At 62.6% G+C, this 22,912-nt stretch overlaps 2 protein-coding genes and 1 long non-coding RNA gene across 3 annotated transcripts in view; 2 read left to right on the forward strand and 1 right to left on the reverse strand.

Annotated features, from left to right (window-relative positions):
- LOC119099774 (protein scribble homolog) overlaps window positions 1–14,620 on the forward strand; it is a gene marked incomplete at its 3' end in the record, with an annotated part of 14,893 nt that extends 273 nt beyond the window's left edge. The window contains 22 exon segments of the mRNA XM_037222837.1: window positions 75–262; window positions 712–819; window positions 1,176–1,257; window positions 1,906–2,034; window positions 2,701–2,895; window positions 3,037–3,075; window positions 3,332–3,508; window positions 4,089–4,169; window positions 4,614–4,883; window positions 5,606–5,716; window positions 6,199–6,321; window positions 6,323–6,379; window positions 6,885–7,100; window positions 8,535–8,801; window positions 9,123–9,215; window positions 11,576–11,602; window positions 11,810–11,842; window positions 12,260–12,383; window positions 12,743–12,799; window positions 13,092–13,221; window positions 13,916–14,108; window positions 14,525–14,620. Coding sequence (XP_037078732.1) covers window positions 75–262; window positions 712–819; window positions 1,176–1,257; window positions 1,906–2,034; window positions 2,701–2,895; window positions 3,037–3,075; window positions 3,332–3,508; window positions 4,089–4,169; window positions 4,614–4,883; window positions 5,606–5,716; window positions 6,199–6,321; window positions 6,323–6,379; window positions 6,885–7,100; window positions 8,535–8,801; window positions 9,123–9,215; window positions 11,576–11,602; window positions 11,810–11,842; window positions 12,260–12,383; window positions 12,743–12,799; window positions 13,092–13,221; window positions 13,916–14,108; window positions 14,525–14,620 — 2,796 coding nt within the window.
- Window positions 14,621–14,622: 2 nt separating this feature from the next.
- LOC119100735 (uncharacterized) lies at window positions 14,623–15,770 on the forward strand. Its single transcript, XR_005094453.1, has 2 exons — window positions 14,623–14,686; window positions 15,284–15,770. It is a non-coding gene; the product is annotated as an uncharacterized LOC119100735 (long non-coding RNA).
- A 2,468-nt stretch (window positions 15,771–18,238) lies between these two features.
- The window catches only part of LOC119099779 (lachesin), a 29,685-nt gene continuing 25,011 nt past the window's right edge, over window positions 18,239–22,912 (reverse strand). Inside the window, exons 8-9 of the mRNA XM_037222851.1 lie at window positions 21,409–21,435; window positions 18,239–18,285 (exon numbers count right to left, since the gene is read on the reverse strand). Of these exons, the coding sequence (XP_037078746.1) occupies window positions 18,239–18,285; window positions 21,409–21,435 (74 nt within the window). The remainder of the gene's footprint in view (window positions 18,286–21,408; window positions 21,436–22,912) is intronic.

Raw genomic sequence — 22,912 nt, forward strand, 5'->3', positions numbered from 1 at the left:
GTCGGCTGCCCGCCGCCGGCTCCTGCCACGCCGAGCGGTGCCGCTCCGTCTGACGGCCGCCACCCGCCCTCCAGGAGCACCCGCTGTCGTTTCGGCCGGGCCGCGCCAGCCCGCCCCCGGACACCAACGGCGGCCGCTTCAACCCCAACTTCCGGCGTGACCTGCCGCGCTCCAGCGACCTGCGGCTGGTCGACCCGGGCACGGGTCAGGTCACGGAGCAGCTGGCCAGCCCGCAGCACGACGAGGCGCCCAGCATGAGCCTGTCCAGCAGCGCCGCAGGTCAGGCGCCGCAGACACGGCCGGCAGATACCGGTCGGGCCGAGCCGGAGCCGGAAAGCAGGGGAACGATTGCCAACAAACGTCACTGCTGTGCTGCGAGCGGCTTGTTGATGTGTTGCAGGCAGTGGGCGGTTGTTTGGTTGTCACCCATGGGTGCAGTGAGCTTATAGTCAGTTTCCTCGGCCGTGTTTGGTTTGGATTGTGAGTGCATGTGCCCTCGGCCCTGGTGGCTGTCGTGCGCGACTGACGCCGCCCCGCCGTGTCCGCCAGAGGAGCCGCCGCCGCCCATCACTGAGCTGGAGCGGGAGCCGGCGGTGGAGGCGCCGGCCGCCGGCCGGTGCCGGAGCCCGAGCCAGAGCCGGAACCGGAACCGGACCCGGACCCGGAGCCGGCCGACGCCGCCGACGGCGGGCCGCGCCGCGTCGGCTTCAGCGTGCAGGCCGGCGAGGATGAGTCGGAGCCACCGCCCGGCGAGCGGCCCAACCGGCTGCACCGGCGCGACACGCCCCATCACCTCAGAACAAGCGTATCAGCGACAAGGTGACGCGGCCAGCGGGTGGAGCGGCGCCAACAGATCAGGGGTCAGGGGCGGGCTCGAGTGCGGAGAGATCCGGGTCTTGGTGATTTAGCCAGTCATTTATTTTTGAGGAAGGTGGTTGCACTTGGCTTGAAGCGCCCTGGCTCTGCGGGTATTGTTGGCGCGGGCCGTGCGAGCGGCGTTCCAGACGGTGCTGTTCGGTCTCCCGGCGCCCCAGCCCGGCGCGCTCACGCCCCTCCCTCCCTCCGTGGCCGCAGGTGGACCAGGACCAGGTGGCGTCCATCATCGCGCAGGCGCTGCAGCGGCGCGACGGCGCCGGCGCCGCGCCGCTGCCGACGCCGCCGCCGACGCCGGCGGCGCTGCGCTCGGAGCGGCCTGACCAGCCGGACAGCGAGCCGACCGTGCGGGTCGTGCAGGAGCCACACGACATCACCGTCCAGGTGGGCGGCGCGGCCGGGCTCGCCGGTCCGGCCGCAGCTGGCCGCCGGGGTGGGGTCTGGTCCCAGGTGACCTGAGCGCTGTCACTCGCGGTCAAGGTTCGAGGAGGAAAGGTCAAGGCTGTCTCCGTGGCTCAGGTGCTAGGGCACTGGACGCATGGCCGCTGTTGGGTAGACGTACGCTCAATGCGCTCCCTAAAAACCGCGCTAGTAGGACTCGCCAGTGGCGGCCCTTGCTAACTCGCCAAGGAGATAGGGCGAGTGAAGGCGGCAGCGTCGCGAAACGGAACAGATCAGTAAGAATGATGGCACAAACTGCGCATTATGCTTAGTTTAATGTACCACAAGGATGAACCCCTTCAGACAGTAATGACTCTGATCCCATGGCCATGGTCGCAAAACATGGGATCAAACGTAAAAAGAAGCTGTACCTCCGTCACAGTGATATATCAGAAAACTGCATCGGTGCGGTATTAGCCTCGGTCTGGTAACGGCGAGTGAGGCGGCGACGCCCGGCACTGTCATGCGTACCTGTCGGCTGATGTCGGCGCGTCTGTGTGGATGCATTGTGTGTGTGATTAGCGGGGCTGGGCCGCTGTGTAGTGAGTGCGCGCGCGCCAGCCGCTGCTGACGGCCGTCCGCCGTGCCCAGCGCGCCGCCTCCGGCCTCGGCCTGAGCATCGCCGGCGGCAAGGGCTCGACGCCGTTCCGCGGCGACGACGAGGACGTGTTCATCTCCAAGGTGCTGGACGGCGGGCCGGCCGACCTGGCCGGGCTGAGGGTGAGTGGCGGCCGAGAGGCGCTCGCGGTGCCGGTCCGCGGGCCGAGGAGGCGCTCGCGGTGCCGGTCCGCGCCGGTCGCTATCGCCCGGCTGTCCGCCATGCGGGCGGCCCACAGCCTGCGGACTGCCGTAGACGTGCCGTTCAGGAGTGTCACACGAGTGCGCGTGAAAGTGCATTGAATGTGCTTTCACTAACTGGAGCAATGGCTGTTCGCGGTCCGTTGCGAAACTAGACAGTGGTTTATCACGCTTACCAGTTGCTGCCAGCGTCACCCATGAGTAGCTATCTCGACTTCATCTCCAGGCGCGGTCGCTGACTAGACGTGTTGTCTCGTTCCCTCTGAAGTCTCGTTCCCTCGTTCCCACGCTAGCTCCTCCCAGCGGAACCCAGCTGCCCAGGGACGTGCCGACGGGGCGTCGCCCTGCTCCTGTCCTCGTCCGCGACCACCTCAGTCGACCATCGTCCTGCCCTGCCCTGCCTGCCCTGCTTTGCTCCACCCAGCGGAACCCAGCCGCCCAGGGACGTGCCGACGGGGCGTTGCCCTTCTCCTGTCCTCGTCCGTGGCCGCCTCAGCCGACCATCGCCCTGCCCTGCCCTGCCCTGCCCTGCCTGCCCTGCCCTGCCCTGCCCTGCCCTGCTCTGACCGCCTCCCTGTCGCTGTCCAGGTGGGTGACAAGCTGACGTCGGTGAACGGCGTGCCGGTGCTGGGCGCCGACCACTACGAGGTGGTGGGCATCCTGAAGGCGGCCGGTGACGCGCTGCACCTGTCCGTGGTGCGTGAGGTGACGCGGCTAGTGCCGCCGCCGCCGCCGCCGGCCGCGCCCAACGGTGGCCCGGCCGTGCTGCCCGCCGACGCCGTCAACGAGCACGTGGTGCGCCAGCGACTGGAGACGCAGCAGCGGCTGCAGCGCGAGCTGGAACGGCGCCGCGCCGAGCTACGACCCGAGCCGCCGCCGCCGACGCCGCCGGCCGGCATGATCGCGCCGCCACCGCCGCAACAGCAGCCGCAGCCGCAGCCGCAGCAACAACATGCGGCGACGGTGGGTGCCGGGGGGGGGGGGGGGGGGTAGGTAGGTGGCATGTACTGTCGTAGGGGGAGCGTAGTGCCAGTTGGTAGTCAGGTTGGAGGGCCACGCGGCACTCGGCGTTTACCGCAGCAGTGGGTCAGTTGTCAGCTGTTGGCTGTCTGTTGTTGTCATCTAAGTTGTTGCCCCGACCACCGTGTCGTTCTCCGCCTCACCGCCGACTGCTATTACCTCTGCCGACCGCTCCGCTGACTCCGCCGCCTGCGCTCAGGTGAACGGCGAGACGGCCGGAGACGAGGTGGGAGACGGCCGCGCCGTCTCGGAGACGGGCGAACCGCTGGTGCCCCGGCTGGACACCATCCACACCACGCTCATCCGCGACAACAACGGGCTCGGCTTCAGTATCGCCGGCGGCAAGGGTGTGGCGCCCTACCAGGACGGCACCGACGTAAGTAGCCCGGCCTGCCGGCCGGCGTGGCACGGCCGCGCACACCCGGGGCGGGTCTGGGACTGGTTGGGGCCTGTCGTCAGCTGGGCATCCCGTGGGGGAAGACGCGTTTGTAGTGAGAGGGTCAAGCAGGCTGGCTTGGATGCAATTTTGTCACGTATAACTAAAATAGTATCGAATTGTGATTGGTGGACTAGTTGTTTCAGGATGATGAATTCATTTTGGGAAATATCATTTCAACAATGATGCTGCTGCTCTGACGCATTGTACATCATGTTTATGTCTAGTCACCTCACCTTAGGTGATGAGCGCGAGTCCAGATGGCTGTCGGTCCAGTGTTCTGTAGGGCAGAGGGTCGTGTTGAGCGCCCGCCTCACGCCCTCACCCACCACGAGTCGTGTGTGGCGGACCGGTGACTGGACCCCAGTCTGCGGTTCTGTAGGGCAGGGGGTCGTGTCGAGTGCCCGCCTCACGCCCTCACCTACCACGAGTCGTGTGTGGCGGGCCGCTGACTGGACTCGAGTCTGCGGTCGGTCGAGACACGCTGTCCGTGCGCGCCCTAACCCGTCGATGGCCACAGGCGGTGTACGTGTCGCGGATGACAGAGGGCGGCGCCGCAGAGCGCGACGGAAAACTGCGCGTGGGCGACCGCGTCATCTCGGTACGTTTGCGCTGCCCGGCCAGGCCTTCGCAGTGTCGGCTGGCTGCCCAGCCGGACCAGCGCGGTGTCGGCTGGCTGCCCGGCTGGCCGGCAGGGCAGCGGTCGGTGCAGCCGGGTGGTGTGTGTGTGTGATGGCGACGGCACGGCTGGCGTATTGCCTGCTGGAGGCGAGTGAGCCACTCCACTGGCCTGTCTGGATCTGAGGCTGGCGGGCCACGTCCGAGCTTCCTGACGGCCCTTCTGTCTGCATCACGGTCAGTGCCTACCACAGCCGACCACACGGAGAACACTGCTGCCCAATACCCGCCATCTATCGCTGTTCTCGTGTTTGTCTTCACCAACCAGCGGGCACTGACCACTTGTCCAGTAGGGACGGCCGACCTCTGCCCCGCCGCGCGGCCTGTCCGCCAGCGCCGCCTCACGCGCGTCCCTCGTCACCGCCAGATCAACGGCGTGGACGTGGAGGGGGCGCGCCACGACCAGGCCGTCTCCATGCTGACCGGGCTGGAGCGGTTCGTGCGGCTGATCGTGCTGCGCGAGACGCTGGTGCCGGCCTCGGAGGCGGCCGCCTCGCCCGAGCCGCGGCCCGCCTCGCGCTCCTACGGCGCCTACAGCCCGGCCAGCTACATGGCGCACAGGCCCATGTACGGCGGCTACCGGCGGCCCGAGTTCGGCACGCGTGCCAGCCTGCGCTCCTCCGAGCGGCTGTCGGCGGCCGAGCGCGCCGCCGCGCCGCCGGCCGCCGCCGAGCCGGCCGCCCAGGTGAGACAGCCGGCCGGGTGGAGCCGAGGCGCGGGCTGAGGGCTGACATGACCGGTGGGAGGGACACGAGCCGGACGCAGGCGGCGTGAGCAGGTGACGAGGTGGACACCGGTGATGTGAGCATGTGATCAGATGGACACAGATGACGTGAGCATGTGATCAGCTGGACACAGATGACGTGAGCATGTGACCAGATGGACACTGATGACGTGAGCAGGTGGCGATGTGGACAGAGATGACGCGAGCAGGTGATGATGTGGGCGGAGGTGAGTGGGTGACTCCGTCGCTCTGATGCCGGGGTTGGAAGCTCATGCTGTGCACCCAGTTGCGATATCTTTTACGGTTTTTTGGGCTCCGGAGCCAAGAAAAACGTCGTACGTCGTACGTCGTCGTCGTCAGTGCGGTAGCTCCTCCCCCACCCCCTCCCCCGCGGCTTGCGTGGAGCCCTGCATGGCAGTGGTGATGCTACTGTTTGAACATCGGGACCGCCCAAACCGTTGACATGCCTTCCTCTCTCCCAGATCACCACTTTGACCCTGCCGGACCACGGTCTCCCCCCCCCCCCCCCCCACCACGGCATTATCAGACGGTACCGATGCCCCCGGCCGGCGCCCGTGCGTCCGGGCCCGTCGTGACGGCTGTGACGCCGGTGACGTGTCGCTCCGCCTCGGCAGGACGTGGTGCTGAACAAGGCCGGCGGCCCGCTGGGCCTCAGCATCATCGGCGGCTCCGACCACAGCTGCCTGCCGTTCGGCCGCGACCAGCCCGGCACGTTCGTCTCCAAGGTACCGGCCGGCCCGCCGCGCCCGCTGGCGGCTCGGCCTGACGCTCTCGCCCCCTTCGGGGAGAGGTGGCTCAGTGTCGGTCCGCCAAGGATTTAAACATTGGACGCCAACAAGACGGAGACATTTACAGTTCTATGATAGCTTTGGAGAACACTGGTCAGTTTGAATTTTGCTGTTCAAGAAGCCAAAGTCCGTGAACATTTGAAGTGGGAGTCGAGGCTCACGGTGATCAGTGGTCACTGGTGTTGTACGGGGCATCTGAACCGGCGATTCACAATACATGTCATCCCAGCAATAACAGACAGTGCTGACGGTCGACCCGGTCCTACCCCATGGGCTGAGCAGGACGCCAATCTTGTCCCTTCCCGCCGCCGTCCGTAGCCGTGGTCTACACTAGCCGTCTGCTCCCGCCTGCCGCGCCCCAGGCGTCTTATCAGCCCGTGGCCGACACGTGGTCACAGTCGCTCCTCCGGTGCCGTCAGATAATGCCGGGCGGTGCGGCCCAGCGCACCGGCCAGCTGCGGGTCGGCGACCGGCTGCTGGCCGTCAACGGCGCCGACGTGCGCTGCGCCTCGCACGAGCAGGTGGTGATGGCACTGCTGGAGCCCTGTCTTGCAGATGACGCTGCGCGTGCGGCACGACCCGCTGCCGGCCGGCTGGCAGGTGGGTGGGGGTGCCGGCCTGGCGGCCACGGTCAGACCGGGCGGCTCGAGGTAGCGACGCCCGGATAGGCAGCTGGGGCGGAGGAGGATGGGGAGCTTGGGCGGGGCAGGATTGGTAGCCAGAGTACGGCGGGATGTGTTGTGCGGGATCTTACAAACGTCCTGGGGGGGGGGGGGGGGGGGGGGGAGGGAGGGAGATTTAACGCTGTAAGGGAGCTGCGGTGTGGTTGTAGTCTGTAGGCCGGAGAGGACTGAGACTTCATCGATGTTATTGATAAGGCAGCCGATGTAGACTACGTGACCAACTGTTAGCCGTGGCATACTGTTGTATGGCTTGGTCCATGATCGCACCAACACGCGATGGCGCGTCGAAGCGTGTATGTGTGTGCTGGTGGGAGTCATCGCCGCCCTGTGACCGATCCCCGACACGTCGTCGCCGTGTGGGGCGGACGCGCTTCACTGCCGGCTGATGGACCCCGCCCCCCCCCCCGCGCCCCACCCCTCAGGAGATGACCCTGCAGCGCGAGGAGGGTGAGAAGCTCGGCATGAACATCAAGGGCGGTTTGCACGGCCTCCCCGGCAATCCGCTGGACAAGCAGGACGAGGGTGTGTTCGTCAGCAAAGTGCACGGCGATGGGGCCGTACAGCGCGACGGCCGACTCCGGGTCGGCCACCGGCTGGTGGAGGTCAACGGCGTCACCCTGCTAGGGGCGTCACACCAGGTCAGTGGTGCGGGCTCTCACTTCCCTGGGGCGTCACACCAGATCACTGGTGCGGGCTCTCACTTCCCTGGGGCGTCACACCAGATCACTGGTGCGGGCTCTCACTTCCCTGGGGCGTCACACCAGATCACTGGTGCGGGCTCTCACTTCCCTGGGGCGTCACACCAGATCACTGGTGCGGGCTCTCACTTCCCTGGGGCGTCACACCAGATCACTGGTGCGGGCTCTCACTTCCCTGGGGCATTACACCAGGTCAGTGTGGCGGCTCTCACTTCCCTGGGGCGTCACACTGTCAGTGGTGCGGGCTCTCACTTCCCTGGGGCGTCACACCAGATCACTGGTGCGGGCTCTCACTTCCCTGGGGCATTACACCAGGTCAGTGTGGCGGCTCTCACTTCCCTGGGGCGTCACACTGTCAGTGGTGCGGGCTCTCACTTCCCTGGGGCGTCACACCAGATCACTGGTGCGGGCTCTCACTTCCCTGGGGCGTCACACCAGATCACTGGTGCGGGCTCTCACTTCCCTGGGGCATTACACCAGATCACTGGTGCGGGCTCTCACTTCCCTGGGGCGTCACACCAGGTCAGTGGTGCGGGCTCTTACCTCCCTGGGGCGTCACACCAGATCACTGGTGCGGGCTCTCACTTCCCTGGGGCGTCACACTGTCAGTGGTGCGGGCTCTCACTTCCCTGGGGCGTCACACCAGATCACTGGTGCGGGCTCTCACTTCTCTGGGGCATTACACCAGGTCAGTGTGGCGGCTCTCACTTCCCTGGGGCGTCACACCAGATCACTGGTGCGGGCTCTCACTTCCCTGGGGCGTCACACCAGATCACTGGTGCGGGCTCTCACTTCTCTGGGGCATTACACCAGGTCAGTGTGGTGGCTCTCACCTCCCTGGGGCGTCACACTGTCAGTGGTGCGGGCTCTCACTTCTCTGGGGCATTACACCAGGTCAGTGTGGCGGCTCTCACTTCCCTGGGGCGTCACACTGTCAGTGGTGCGGGCTCTCACTTCCCTGGGGCGTCACACCAGATCACTGGTGCGGGCCCTCACTTCCCTGGGGCGTCACACCAGATCACTGGTGCGGGCTCTCACTTCTCTGGGGCATTACACCAGGTCAGTGGGGCGGCTCTCACTTCCCTGGGGCGTCACACTGTCAGTGGTGCGTGCTCCCACTTCCCTGGGGCGTCTCACTGTCAGTGGTGCGGGCTCCCACTTCCCTGGGGCGTCACACTATGTCAGTGGTGTGGAGTCTTGGATCGGCTCTGTACTCTGGCGTGGCTTGAAAGCTCCCCGGCCCGGGCGTTTCTGTCGTTTGTTTACCCACTCCCGTGCTCTGACGCGATGTCCCGCCATACCGGACGGCGGGCTCCGTGCGGCGCCGCCGCGTCTGCCCCGTTGTGACCGGGCTGTCTCGGCACCGTCCGGTAGGAGGCGGTATCGGCGCTGCGCGCGGCGTCCGGCTCCCTGACGCTCACCGTGTGCCACGGCTACGACCCGGACGAGGTGGAGCGCCAGATCGCCGACGGCCGGCTGGTGCAGGCCAAGTCGGCCAGTCACTCGGTCAGCAGTCTGGACCGGCCCGAGTCGCCGGCCGAGCACGACCGGCCGCCGCACTGCGCGCCGGCCGACCCCGCCGCGCACGCTGGCACCGCCCCCGCCCCGGCCGCCGCCTGTCACACCGCCGCCGCCACTGGTGTGAGTGCCGCGCACACGCACCGCCTGTGTGCGAAGCACACCGCTGCGTGTGAAGCACACTGCCTGTGTGTGAAGCTCGCTGTCTGTGTGTGAAGCTCACCTGGGGGGTCTCAGCTAATGACGACAGCCGCTCTGCTGATGCGAAACAGGCTCCTGTTGAGGACCGGCGATAGGGAGCGCATTTGACTGAGGCGGCCCCTGCCACCGGAGACCACTGGACTGGGAGAGTGTACCGAGGCTGATGGACCGAAAGTGTGCTGCTGCCGTCGGCGCCGCTGTGGCGTCCCTGGACTGACGTGCCCTCCGCACGCCGACCGTCAGGTGGGAGCCGCGCCCGCGCCGTCAGAGGTGGCACCAGCGCGGCCCGACCTGCTCTCGCCCGGCCCGCAGACCCGGCCCCCACACACCAGCACGGTGAGTGATGACGCCGGCTCCGGCTGCGGCTGCGGCTGCCGGCCCGGCGCCAGAGCGACGGGCGACGCTGGTGGAGGCGCCGCCGGGCCGGGCTCGTGGCGTGGTCATGAGCGATGGGCGGTGGGGAGGTGCGATGACTCTTGTGTACATACACCCTTCTTTCCCCGCTCGTTGCTTTATCCTGCATCCCCGCAACGCCCCGGCTATCCGGGGCAAGTTGCCTGCATCAGCCTGAGCAGCCTGAAATGCCGTCCTTGGCCCCTCCCGAGCGCCCGCGCTTAGCCCAAAGAAGGCGCCCCGTGCGGGCTAAGTCTCGAAGCGCAGTGCTCTTAGAGACATGCCGTCAACCACGATTATCTGCCTTCCTTTATGCCTTAGCCCGGGAAGGGCCGTCGGCGGTCGATCCCTTCTTATTCCAACCAAGGAATCAAGTGTACATTATGATGAGCCGAGCTGATCACTGCTGCTTGCGTCGCCGCACTGCACCGTCCTGGCCCGGGCTGACATCCCCGCTGCTGAGCCGTACATACGCCCGGAAGCGTTTCCACCGATTGGTGATCCTTTCTCTTTATCATCATCTCCCGTCTATTGTAAGCAGCATTTTTTGTGTGCATTGCTTCGTTTGTCTGTCTCCGCCGACCTCCGTTTTGTTCGTGTTGTGTTTTATTACGGGACCGGGCGGCCGGTGCTCTGGCGTTCTCGCGTCTCTGCTCGGCCAGAACGCCGCGACCGCCGGCCGTCGTTGCGTCTCTCCGCCGCCGGTGCCCTCTATTGGTGGTTGGTCTCTGCTCTCACCCGGCGCTCTGTCTCTGGCTTTCAGGCGGTGCGGCCCTTGTGATAGTCCCCGGTCGCATGCGCCGTCGTGCTGGGCTGCTCCCTCCCTCTGCCCTCCTGCCCGCCCCCTCTGCCCTCCCTCGTGTTCACCGCGCGGCCGACTGTCGCGTGGATCGCCACGTGCCTCGGAGAGCGCTGGCGCGCGTGCGCGCCGCCTGGCGTGCGGCGCGTGAACCTTCAGTCGGCGACGGAACCGCTGTCGCGCTGCTAGTGCCATCGCCTTTTGTAAACAATATACCGGAACAGTTCTGCGTCTGCGTGGTTGGCGTGCCGACTGAGCTCGACCCGCGACCCTGGAATCGACGTCCCAGGCGCGCTGACGGCATTCATCGTACCGATCGACCACGGGGGTAGCAGTAGCAGACAATCGTGGGAAAAGCGAACTGACAAATATCGTGTTATCGAGCCAGGGTTTTGCCAGTTTGTGCAAGCCCGTAAAGTTGGCCGATGTTCGTGTCCTGCACAATAGCGGTATGGCTGTAATGCCTTTCAGTTTTGCGAATTTGATTCAGCAGTGCATTCGTGCGCATTTTGCAGCAGTTATTTTTGTTACGTAAGGCCAGACAAGTTATTGTCGTCCTTTACGAAGGGTCTGACCTAAAGCACACTGTATACTGAATGGACTGAATGCGACTTGTTCAGTACCAAGACGCCCGTGGGTTTTCTTGCCGCCGATAAAGCCAGACGCGGGCCCCAATGCCGTGGATACCTGAGGGGACTGCCTGCGTCCGCTGACCCGCGAGCGAGTCCCCCCCCCCCCCGCCGGTCGTGCGTGGGAGCATGCTGTGTCACGAATGGGGCATGCCAGGGTCGAACGGTCGAGCAGTGCATGTCGCATGCCTGCGCGCTGCTTGCCGGAAATGGATTTGTGCCTGCCCTGCTCGGAGCGCTTTGTAGCCGAGTACGTACGTTACCCCCTCCCCCACCTTAGCATTCTTAGTCGTGTAAGGTGTTGGCCCCGCGCGTGAGTTTTGCATGTACGTTTGCGAGCTGACCCAATGGAGCTGGTCAGGATTTCTCATCAGGTCATGGCAGGGGTCTTTCGGGCGGAAGACGAAAACGAAAACCAAATGAAAAAAATGAAAGCTCCGCGTTAAGAAAATGTCTGAGCTGGTAGTTAGTATTTCGTATATGCATTTGTATAAGCATTCTATAAAAACATTTGGTGCGTTGGAATGTTTTGACTGGTTTCTTAAAGATTGGCATTCCTTCCCCGTTTCGTCGTATACCGTAACTGAGTGGCAATTTATTCGTATCTGTCAGAAACGCTTGAAAATGTGGCTGTGTCCGTGTCCTGTCCCCCGCCCCTCCCGAGAGCAGGGCCCGTACCCCACTGAGCCCGTCGTCGCCTGAGTTTAGGCTCGCTGTCGTCGCCGCACCCCGCGGGGATAACCGTCCTGGATGTGGCGTGGCCCTTGCGTGTCCTGCCCTCAACGGGTCTAACCGGCGTGGCGGCCGCGCATGCGTCGTTCGGTGTGTCTAACTGGCTGCCGTGCGTGCCGTCCCGCCTTGGCATGCACGCCCAGCCTGCCGCTGCGCCCGCCGCCCTGCGCGTGGCGCCTGGTCCGGCCGCCTCGCCGATCGTCGCTCAGCTGGAGCCGAAGCCGAAGCCGGAGCCGGAGCCGGAGCTGGAGCCGGAGCCGACGCCGGCGCCAGCGCCAGCGCCGGCGCCAGCAGCGCCCAGCACACCCAGCAAGCCGCCGATCGGGCCCAAGCCGCGCGTGGCGCCCCGCCGCGGGACGGCGCCGTCCGAGGCGCCGGTCACCGCCGTCGTCGCCACACCAGAGGCTCAGGTGAGGACCGCCGGCAGCCGGCGGGGATGGGCGGCCGCCGAGAGCGACGCCGTGGACTGGTCCCGATGACATGGGTCCAGGTGCGCGTGCCAGCTCGGAATGCTAAGATGCCGTCGTGCACTGGGAGAAATGAGAGCTGTAGAAGTAGATATCAGTGCAACATCGGAACTTTTAACACCGCTGCGCACAATTTCTGACGTTGGGCGTAGTCGTGGAAGGTCATGCGTGTCTGTTTTGCGGTGTCTAGTCCAGTTGGCGCGAGCCGCTCAAGGTTTTCCCGGGTCATGTTGGCCTGCACGCCCAGTCTCAGCGCCAGTGACGGTCACCATTGCCGAGTCTCTGAGGACGGTCGGTGTTTAAGTGTACCGCGCCATCCGTACCGTGGCTGACGCCTCTGACTGCCGGCCGCGCGCGCAGCGTCTGGAGCCGGGGCCGGCGCCGGCCGCCGACACCCCCTCCCCACAGCCGATGACGTTCTCGGCCATGAAGCGGTTCTTCGAGACCGAAGTGCGCTCTCAGAAGGAGCCCACGCCCAAGGCCGGTGAGCTGGGCGCTGGACGTGTGTGTATGCGTGTGTGGTGTATGTGCTCCTACGGGCTGCAGGTCGGGGTTTGGTTAGAAGGTCCCTGGAATTGGTGTGGTATACGAATGCACGTATTTGTCGTAATTTTGGCTAGTGAAAGCATGGTTCTGGCTGTGTTTCATAACTAATGGGATGGAACGCGCGGCACATGGCCGCCTCGAGGCTGCGCGAGACTAGGCGCCTTTGTTTCTCGTGTGTGCTTCCTTTGTTACGAATGCACATGTAATGTTGCACGTCTTGTTATGGTTTCGCCTGTGATTGAAGATGCCGCTGTTTGCGATGCGCTGTCTGAGAAGCATGCTCTCGGCATGTTTCAGAGAAGCGGTTTACGTTCTTGAGCTCCGACGAAGTGGAGCGGATGAGACAGGAGGAAGGTACGCTGGGTGGACCTGATGAGGCTTTCATCTTTCGCTATTCGATAGTGTTTTTCCCTTTTTTGCATCATCCATCTGTTGTTATGTCGCGTCCCTTGCTTGCAGTTTTCGTACTACGCCAGGCGGCTTCAATTGCTGTGTGTCAGAATGCGACTCGCCAGCATGCACATTCGACAACCGGCCCACAGCCTCGCCGCCGTCCAGACAGTGAGGCGGCCCGCCGCCTTGCCCGGAGCCGCCGGCGCCGGCAGGGCGGCGGCAGCGGCTCTGACCCCGCACCGCCCTGTTTCAGAGGAGAAGTTCGGCACGATGACGGCCGAGGAGTTTGAGAGCCACCTCGAGGGCCACCTGGTGGTACCCGACTCGGCCGAGAACAGCGTGCACGTGCTGGCCGAGGAGCTGGGCGCTTCGGAGCATGACAGGTAAGCAGGCGGTCGCCGTGGCGACGGACGAGCCATGCGCGTGTGCGTCGGCCGGGCGGTGCGCCGCGCGTCCCGACGAACTGTCCCTGGTAGATGTCCCAGCAACACTTGTGTGTGAGCATTCGTAAACTTCGCAACGTTCTATTCAACTTTATTGCAAACGAATGGCTTACGAATATTTGTTCCTAGCGCAATATAAGCTTGGCAATTCTTTGGCCTCCAGGATTGTGGTGCGTGTCTTCTTACATGCGATACAATACTACAATGGAGTGCTCTCTTGCTTTAATTCGCGGCGGCGTAGCTCACGCCTTAAGCAGGCTCTGTCGTCCATAATGCCCATCAAATGACAGCAGTAATTAAATATTTCAGTTAGCCAGCAGTCACACTGTGTTTGAGGTAAAATGCAAATCGCAATTTCCTGGCCTGTCATGCCGTGGTAGAAGCCAAGCGATTCACGTCGAATGGACATCTGGGATCGCTGTCTTGCTACTCAGCGGCCGATTCTCGGCCGCGTTATCGTACTAAAGCCTCACAACATCCGCGTGAGTGAGCGGCTCACAGTCCGTCCGAGTCGGCCCGCTGAGGGTGTCCCCGGGCCGCGGTGCCGTGTCTGGGCTCCGCGGCGGTGCGGCCGTCAGCCGGGCGTCCGTGCCCCGCCGCGGCCGTGCCCGCGTGACTCGCGCTCCGCCGGCAGCCACCCGGCGCAGGCGCCCGCCACCGCCGACCGGCCGCGCATGATGACGGCCAAGGCCGAGCGCCGCCTGCGGGAGAGTGCCGGAAACGCAGCCTCCGCCGACGAGCAACAGATGTCGCCGGCCGAGTGGCGCGCGCTGCAGGCCGAGAAGCGCGCCGCCTGGCGGCAGGCGCGGCTTAAGTCGCTCGAGCAGGTAGGCCCGCCCTCTCCCGGCCCGGCTCACGCGTGATCCGGTGCTATGGCCAGCGGAGCGACACCTGGGTCTTAGGCAGTCATACCGGGTTTCGATCCCCGAGAGATGTTGAAGGACTTTTTGAGCATGCAGCTATATTGTATGCGCTTTATTTTCCGGTCATTATCACTGATGCATTCCAGCGTTCGTAGTGAATTGCCTGGGGGGGTATGTACGGGAGAGACCTGTCTGTTTTTGTGGGGAACTTGGGTCCAGTTGCAGTACGCGCATTTATGAAAACGCACTCATCCACTGAGTGAGGACTCCGGGCAGCCGCCGATCCTGTGCTGAGAAACAGCTCGCCCGGACGCGTGTCGGGTGGGAGGCGGTTTTGGCGCGCGCACGCGCGTTTACGGGAGCCGCGCGCCGGCCGGCAGGACGCGCTGCAGGCGCAGATCGTGATCCGCAAGATGAGCGAGCTGACAGAGACGCCTGAGGTCGAGCCGCCGGCCGCCGTCGACGGCGACAACAACCTGGTGTCGGCGCCGGCCGACAACAACGCCAACAGTACCGGCACGGACTCGGACGACAGCGGAGAGGTGAGGTCTGGTGATCGCCAGGGTCCAGGGGACAGGGGCAGGGTCCGGGACAGCCAGCGCCAGGGTGCAGGCGAGAGAGGCAGGGTCGGAGACAGCCGGCGCCAGGGTGCAGGCGAGAGAGGCAAGGTCGGAGACAGCCGGCGTTAGGGTGCAGGGGGCAGAGGCAGGGTCGGAGACAGCCGGCGCCAAGGTGCAGGGGAGAGAGGCAGGGTCGGGGGTAGCCGGCGCCATGGTCGGCTCCGGACATGGCGCGGAGGAGAAGAGCCAGGACTGTGTATGACGCTTGATAACGTGGGGCATCAGAGATATACTTGATGCCTGACTCAGCGTTCCGCTCCTGTGGGTGGCAGGTTTGGATGCTATCGAATGATTACATACGTGTGTAGCAGCAAAGACAGTCCCAAGTCTGCGTATGAGCAGATCACGCTTTTGATCGACAGTTCACGCATTTAGAACAAGACTGTCTCTCGCCTGACAACTAGACGAGATCGATGCCAAACATGTGTCATCGCTGGTGTCGGCTGACCGCCTGCTCGCCACGCGTAGGATGGCTGCTGTGTCGCGCGCGCGCACTGCTGACCGGCGCCACCATTTCAGGAGAGGTCGCCCAGCCCCGCCTCCGGTGTCGAGCCGAACGAGAACAAAACCAAGCGGCGGCGGCGGAAGCGATAGGCGGCCGCCGCGAGCCCGCGCGCGCGTGTGTGTTTTATCAGAGCGACATGTTAACGCGTTCCTTTAATCCGGACTTGTGCCGCGGCGGCGGGCGGCTCCGTTGTACTAACAGTCGGCCGCGCTCTCCTGCGGCCGCGCGGCGCGCTCATCTCATAATGCATCGGCCTGCCGGGGCGCGGGCGGGTGCGGCGCCGCGGCGGCCGCCGGAGCGGGCTGCGCGAGCGGTGGTGGTAGGGGCCCGTCTCTGCTGTGTGCGCTTTTATCTTGGCCGCGTGTGGGAGAGTGCGCCTTGAAGGCCTGGTCGTTGGACGAAGTCAGGACGCGTGTGGGAGTGCGCGTGTGCGTGTGGCTGAGTGGCGTTTGTAACACGGGACCAGACGAACAATCTTCCAAATATATACCATTGCTTGGTGGGGCTGGTGTCTGCTGGACGCTGACAGCCCCGGTGTCGGCGGCAGCGCGCATTCCCGTGGCTCGGCTGGCGGTGACGTGTTCCGGACTTGTGTGCCATTCGGAGGCAGCGCCGCTCCGAGTGCGCCCGTAATTTCGAGAGCGGACACGATTGGTTCAGTGGTGCTCGTCCCCGGTCCCTGCCGCACACATCTGCGCCGAAACAGTCACGATTTACTCTAATTTCATAAACATTGTGCCGCATATTGTCTGGTCAATGAGGCCATTGCCATTCATAGCACCGGGCGCCGCCGGCCGCTGCAGCGTGGCCGTAATCAGGTCGTGAGAATGCGCCGCGTCCCCGGCGCCGGTGCCACCTCGATCTGAGGCGTATGGGGCGCCGACTGTAACTAACGTGACCGGCGCGGCCGAGGCGACCCGGCCGTGTGACAGGATTAACAGGCGGACCGGCCGGCCGAGTTACGGCTGGCGGCGTGGACTGCACGGCACCCGGGCCGGCGCCGACGGGCCAAATCCGCCGCCCGATGGCGCCGATTTGACGCACGTTGCGGCCAGACGCGGCCGCAGCGGGCCGCTGATGGGGCCGGAAATACGTCACCGGTCCCGGTGGGGTGACCAGCCGGCAGGAGCGGCAGAGGACGAACTGGATGTGGGTCCGCAAGCACAGTGAAATAAGAGTGGACAGTCTCCAAGGAGAGGGGCAGGTGTTCACTGGACACTACGGCTTCCTCGGAATCAGTGGGTGGGCTCCGCGTTCAGATGTGTCGATATGTGAACCTCCGGAAGCAGATCCTGGAATTTGGAAGACCTGTTCTGTGTCTCAGATGTCTGAGTCCAGAGCCTTGGATATTCGGAAGCCAAGAACCCAATTGTTCATGGATCTTCTTCGGTAGAAGCTGTTTGAGCTACCCCCATCGAAAATGGAGCTTGTTACGCTGTCTGCAAAAATACCTGTAACCCCAAGCGCACTGTGCACCTGTCGGGGACAGGCCACGCCCCGTTGCCGACGGCGTCGGTCTGCTCTCACGCCCGCCGGATCCGCGGTGACCACGCCCAGGCCCCTGTGTCGCCGCACCCTTTCACGGCGGCGCACCCACGGATTGTATCATTAGCGACGATTGCCGCCGTCATTATTCGCCGCTAACAATGGCTATTGGCGTCGATCAATGTCGGCTGACCCTCGTGCTCCCGCGGAAGCATGCCAGTTATTGAAAGCTGCGCCGCGCGCGCACGGGCCTGCAGTGGGTGCGATGAACCGCAGCAGCAGGAGGGAGAGAGAGGAGGGAGTGGAGGGCCCGGTGGCTGTTGGTCTGCTGCGGGCAGGGCCGCGTCCGGCGATACGCCCCGGGAATACCCTTGATAACGTTCGAAATAGAAATTTCTCTCATGTAAAGCTATCAATAGCATCGAAAGCTACGCAGGTAATGCAGGTAATGTCATATAAAAATGTCCCATGTCTTAAAAGCTTCGAACAGCAACCATGCTGAACGGTTAGGTTACGCCTCTGGTGTGGAATAGAAGGCTTGCAGACTGTATAGCATGTAAATCATTGCGCGCTTGTCAGTGAGAGATACGTTTTCGGCAGCTTGGCCACATCAGCATGTCTCGGTGACATCCCCCATGTGCGCGCATTGGCCGTCCAGAGTTGACGCCTACATTCGCCTCCTGCACATCATCGTATGCCCAAACAGCTGGCGTGTGTTAAGGTCGATCCTATAACTTCATTGAAGACGAAGGCCACCTAAATATGATTTGTCGCCCCATCCCAACAGCCGCGGTGCTGCGTTTCCCAGCGCCCAGGACGCCCTCCGCACTTCCACCGATGCTCCGAGAAACGCCGCGTTGGGACGGCGGCTGTATTTGCACATGTTAAACAGGGCATTGGGCCGGCCGGCGCTTGAGCGTTCGGCTGCCCGCGGAGGCTGAACAAAACGCACTGGAGAAGCAGACGCACACATCGCATAACAGCAGCCGCGCGGGGTAACACACCGACCGGATATAGGCGGACTCCGACGAACCGCCCTGGCGTCCAGCCCACAGAACTGCTGCCGGTGACCACCGCCCCCTGATAGCAGCTGAGTGGTGACGGCCAACTCTAGTAACAGGTATCGCCGGTGACGGCTGACCGTGGTGACGTCTGCCCTGCTGAGAGCTGTCCCCGGTGACGTCTGCCCTGCTGAGAGCTGTCCCCGGTGACGTCTGCCCTGCTGAGAGCTGTCCCTGGTGACGTCTGCCCTGCTGAGAGCTGTCCCTGGTGACGTCTGCCCTGCTGAGAGCTGTCCCCGGTGACGGCCGATCCTGGTGACTGGTGTCACTGGTGACGGCCGGTCCCGGTGACTGGCGTCCCCGGTGACGGCCGGTTCCTAGTGACTAGTGTCACTGCCTACAGCTTATCCTGGCAGCAGCGGTCCGTCGTGGCTCAGAAACCAACGCCGCATCTCCGACGGTTTCGAAGTACCAACAAATCGTTCACGGTTCCGAGCCACAGTCGTCGCCGCGCGAGCGAGCGAGCCCACCTGCACAGCACTCAGCGCCGTCAAGCTGGCTGCACGCTTCGGCGCCGTAACTCCCGGTAACGAGGCGCCAAAGGGCCCCTCCCCGTCGCAATGAGTCTCCCTTCCATGAACAGTAACATCGATAACGGCTCTCGCCCGGCCGACGGTCCCGCCGCCCGCGGGCGAGCCCCCGGCTTCCGACCGGGGATGGTGGCTCGGCGGAACCCTTCGGGATGCACAAAACACAGGAGTCATGCCATTCGGTAGATCATCACACCGGGCGCGCTTCAGATTGGAAACAGGCATGTAAAGCTGTCAGGTCATGCGCTTATCTTTCAGAATAATGTTATGAGCGAAACCGTAGGCCAGATTAGTCCTAATTAAATTGATAAAATGTGTGACATGAGCGTTCTGGCCTATCCAGGCCCAGCCGGACCTGGTCAAGCTGTCGTGCTTTCTAAAAGGAAATGTCTTTGCAACCATCGACATTAAGTTCACATGGTTTTCACCGACAATAGGCGAAATTCCTTGAAACTCGTGGTGCACAAACTGTTACTCGTTATTATACAAACCTTTTGGACAGATTGGTTGTCCGTGCAACCTTGTAAATCATCGCGATTGCCCCTCGCCTTGGGATGGGCACGGAAAAATGCTATTTTACAACTGCGCGAACGCATGAAAAGCAATGGTCGAAACCGGTTCCACAGCTCAACGGTCCGGCGTCGCAGAGACACGAGACTAACAAACACTAGCGAATGACAAAATGAACAAACATACCAGCGCGAGTTTATGCCGACGTGCGCAGATAAGCACGTTCTTCTGTTCGGAAACAATTAATCCGCTCGTTACATTAGTGATTTTCTGGCGTAGTCTGACACTGCTGTACAAAAGTATACAAAATTCGGCTTGGTGCTTCGGCAGCGTACGGCATTGGTCATTTCAGCTCTAAAACGCTTAAACAAACTCTGGTTTGACAGAATGGAATGGGCGTCAACCTCAAATTTCCTACCAGCAGCCTCCATGTCCTTTGTGCATCCCCAAAAGTGTTCAGCGAACGGCTTTCGCTCGCACATAGCACCGCCAAAGCCACCAGACGCGACTGGGAGAGGAACTACAGCCTTCGATGAAATGTCATCTACAATGTATGGGGTATGTCCTTCAACAACAGCTATGCTTACGATCTCTTTTAGACTTGCCTCAACCCGGCTAAGCGTAGGGTGGTGCAGCCTGACACCCATTATATCACCGATACACCGAAGCTTTCGTAGGTGTCCTTGAACGCCGATTCTATATCCTCATGCAGAACCGGTTCGAACCGGAACCATCAAACCGGTTCGAACCGGAGCCATTAAACCGGTTCGAACCGGAGCCGTCAAACCGATTCGACACCAACTCGACTGCGAAAAGATTCGCCGGACTGAAAAACTGGAGCGCGAGACGTGTGTTCATGCATCAGGGCGCTTCAGGCCTGAAAGGTTCATTCTGCCTTCTTTGCCCCAAATAGTTATCCTTAAACCCATCTGTCCGGGAAACATGAGGCCACAGGTTCTACCGATACGACCAAACGTCGCACTGGCCCTGGAGACATGTTCCACTAAGCTTCATGACCAGGGATATATGTATTCTCTTCTCCTTTGGGGCTTTTAAACTGGTTGGTCCCTGACTGTTTCTACCTCGCACGCGTTTCTGACGTTGGTGATACCATGGCTTTTGAAGGGTTTGCCTTTCTCACCATCCCGGCTTAACAGCCCTTCTGCTTTCAATCTTTTCCGACTTCCAAGAACATATTTCGCCAAATGACCGCCCCAACTTCGGAGCCTGCCTTCTGCATGCGTGGCTTAAGGAGCTGATGTCATCCGCTGACTGCTATGACTTTGGCGACGGTGTCCACAGTCTGGCGGAACTTGGGCCGTTGCAGCCCGTGGCCGCCCGGTCCACTGATCAACGAAATGGTTGGTGCTTCAGAGGCGTGCGCATATGCTTACGGGTGAAACGAGCCATTCGCTGGCTATTCCCCGCCCCATACTGACGAGCGATCTCATGGTTCCCTTAACTGACAAAACAAGAAATGCCTCTCTTGTTGCGGAATGCATGAGGGTAGTCCGTTTCCTTGCGACTGACTGGATTATGGAATAGCGCGAGTTGCCTGTAGCCCAAAGAACCGCCTCAACCGCGGCCAACCTACTGGCCGATCTCAGGCAAATACCCGGGGCGGAGGTACACCCTCCGCCTCGCAGCTGCTCCCCCAGGGGGCAGCTCGTCCTCCAATTGATGTGGCTTGGTGGGGGGGGGGGGGGGCAGCCCTCCGTGGATAGCGGTCCGCAGTGGCCAAATCGGTGGCGTCCGCTGCCTGGCACCGCTCTCGGGCACGGCGTGGCCTGCCACTAGCAGGCGAGCTGCTCAGCCGCCAGCAGCGACAGCAGCAGCGGCGACAGCAGCAGCGGCAGCAGCAGCAGCCGTGTGTCGGGCCCGGCCGGCCGGCTGCGCGGAGCTGAGCTAAAGGCTGGCGGGCCCGGCGGCTCGGCCGGCTCGCTCACGCCCACGCTGGTGTCGATGTCTGCCGAGGTCAGCAAGCGAGGTAAGGTCGGCACCAGTGATGCATTCTGGCACTTCCGCGAGTTTGTCTACATGCCAGCCCCCTTATGACCTACAACAATGCGCATACGCTCAGAAGTTCACCAATTTCATTGTTTTGGGGATAGTGGGACATGATCTCCTGTCTGATGACAGATATTAACGATCCAGCGTTGACCCCAAACTGACGACCACGTGACATTCAAGAATGATTCGGCAAAGAATGACAATTGATAATGTGAATACGATATCGCGCCGCAAATAGACGAGATAGTATTCATGTCTTACAATGCCACTGTCCTACTTGCCAGCGGCGCGACCCCGTAGCCCGCCCCACGCCGTCGGCGGCCCCGTGTTTGGCCCGGGCCTGCTGACCTGTCTGAGGTCGGCGGTGCTGCTGGTCGGTGTGGTCGGGACGCGCCGGGTCGGGCCGCGCAGCCTGCCGGTCCCGCTGGCGGCGGCTCTCCTCCAGCCGGCGCTGCTCGCGGCGCCGCTCCTCCGCCTCCAGCTGCGCCTGCCGCTCCCGCTGCCGGCGCGCCTCCTCCTCGCGCGAGTCGGAGCGCAGCGCCACCCGCTCCTCCGGCGTCGGCTGACGCTCTGCCGGCGCCGCACTCCGCTTAGGGGTGTACGACAACGCCCGAGTCCAATCATCAGGGGCACGAAATGTTTTTGGGGTGAGGGTCTTTGATGCCTCCTGTGTGAAGTTTCCGTAGGGCATGCGCTTTTTCTTCGTAAAATGGGGTTATGGAAAATATCTACCTCACGGAATGGTGTTCGTTGACCTACTTCCATCACCAATCATGCCTGGACTTCATGGTCAGTGATTCCACGGTTAGCAGCCTGTAGAACGGTCCTAGGCGTAACGGCTCCCGCGTCGCGACAAACCCAATTCAAAGGTCAAGAGCGTGACGATGCCCAAGTTCGGTCACCTTTCTGCAGGGTATGGCGTGGGTTTTTGCGTTCAAGTCCTAATGAAAAGTGTTCGTATAACGTGTTCCAATAGCTAAAACGGCCCGTTTTTCGTCAGGAGTTAAAACTTGAAATTTTGTTCTTTAAAAACTGATTGCAATTTCTCAGGTGGCTTTTTCAAGTACGAGTAGGCATCGCACAAAGGTCCAACTGAAATAATGGATATAAACAGCCCAGCGTCACCCACAGACTAGGCTGCGAGACACTTCCTCCAGTCTCCAATCTCGCACCAGCTCCGCTAAAATTCGGCTGCACCACAACAGCACGGCGCGGCGCGGCCAACTCCGCGGCTCGGCCAGGAGTGTCGTGCCGACCCGCCGTCACCGATCATCGCACGGACGCGCCGGCCGAAACACGGCGATTAACTTGAAAGAGCGCGCTTCTGACCGGGTGGCGCGGCCGGGGCTCTCTCGTGACACCAGGACGGCCGGTCGGCTCGGCGCAAATGGACCGTAAATCTGCGACTCTCGTGTCAACTAATGGAAAGTGTCTGTACTGTGATCACCGCTGCTTAACCGTAAATCGATAGACGCCGGTGGGCGGCGTCCGAGGCGGCCTCGGGTGCTCATCTGGGTGCGCTCACTGTCACCTGAGACGGCCAGCCCCGGGGTGCGCTCGTTCTCACCTGAGACCAGCAGCCTTGGGGTGAGCTCGCTCTTACCTGAGACGGCCAGTCCCGTGGTGACCTCACTTTCACCTGAGACGGCCAGCCCCGGGGTGCGCTTACTCTCACCTGAGACGACCAGCCCTGGGGTGCACTTACTCTCACCTATGGCGACCAGCCCCGGGGTGAGCTCACTTTCACCTATGGCGACCAGCCCCGGGGTGAGCTCACTCTCACCTGTGACGGCCAGCCCCGGAGTGCGGTCAGTCACCTCACCACCCAATCAGAAGTACAACAACGGTACACGCCAGTCGACCTTAAACGCACCTGTGCACATGCCACCACATGGCACGACGTTCACTTACCAATTCAGTGGTGCAGGGAAAAAGAGGCTTCGACACCGCAAAATGAAATCTCAGATCACAGCCATTGTCAGAACTGGAAGCGTCTCGTTGAATGTGTTGATGATATTTTAGACCTCCTACAAATATGCCGGTCATA

Source organism: Pollicipes pollicipes, unplaced genomic scaffold (genome assembly GCF_011947565.3).
Source record: "Pollicipes pollicipes isolate AB1234 unplaced genomic scaffold, Ppol_2.1 Scaffold_4881;HRSCAF=5763_pilon_pilon_pilon, whole genome shotgun sequence".
Taxonomy (NCBI): domain Eukaryota; kingdom Metazoa; phylum Arthropoda; class Thecostraca; order Pollicipedomorpha; family Pollicipedidae; genus Pollicipes; species Pollicipes pollicipes.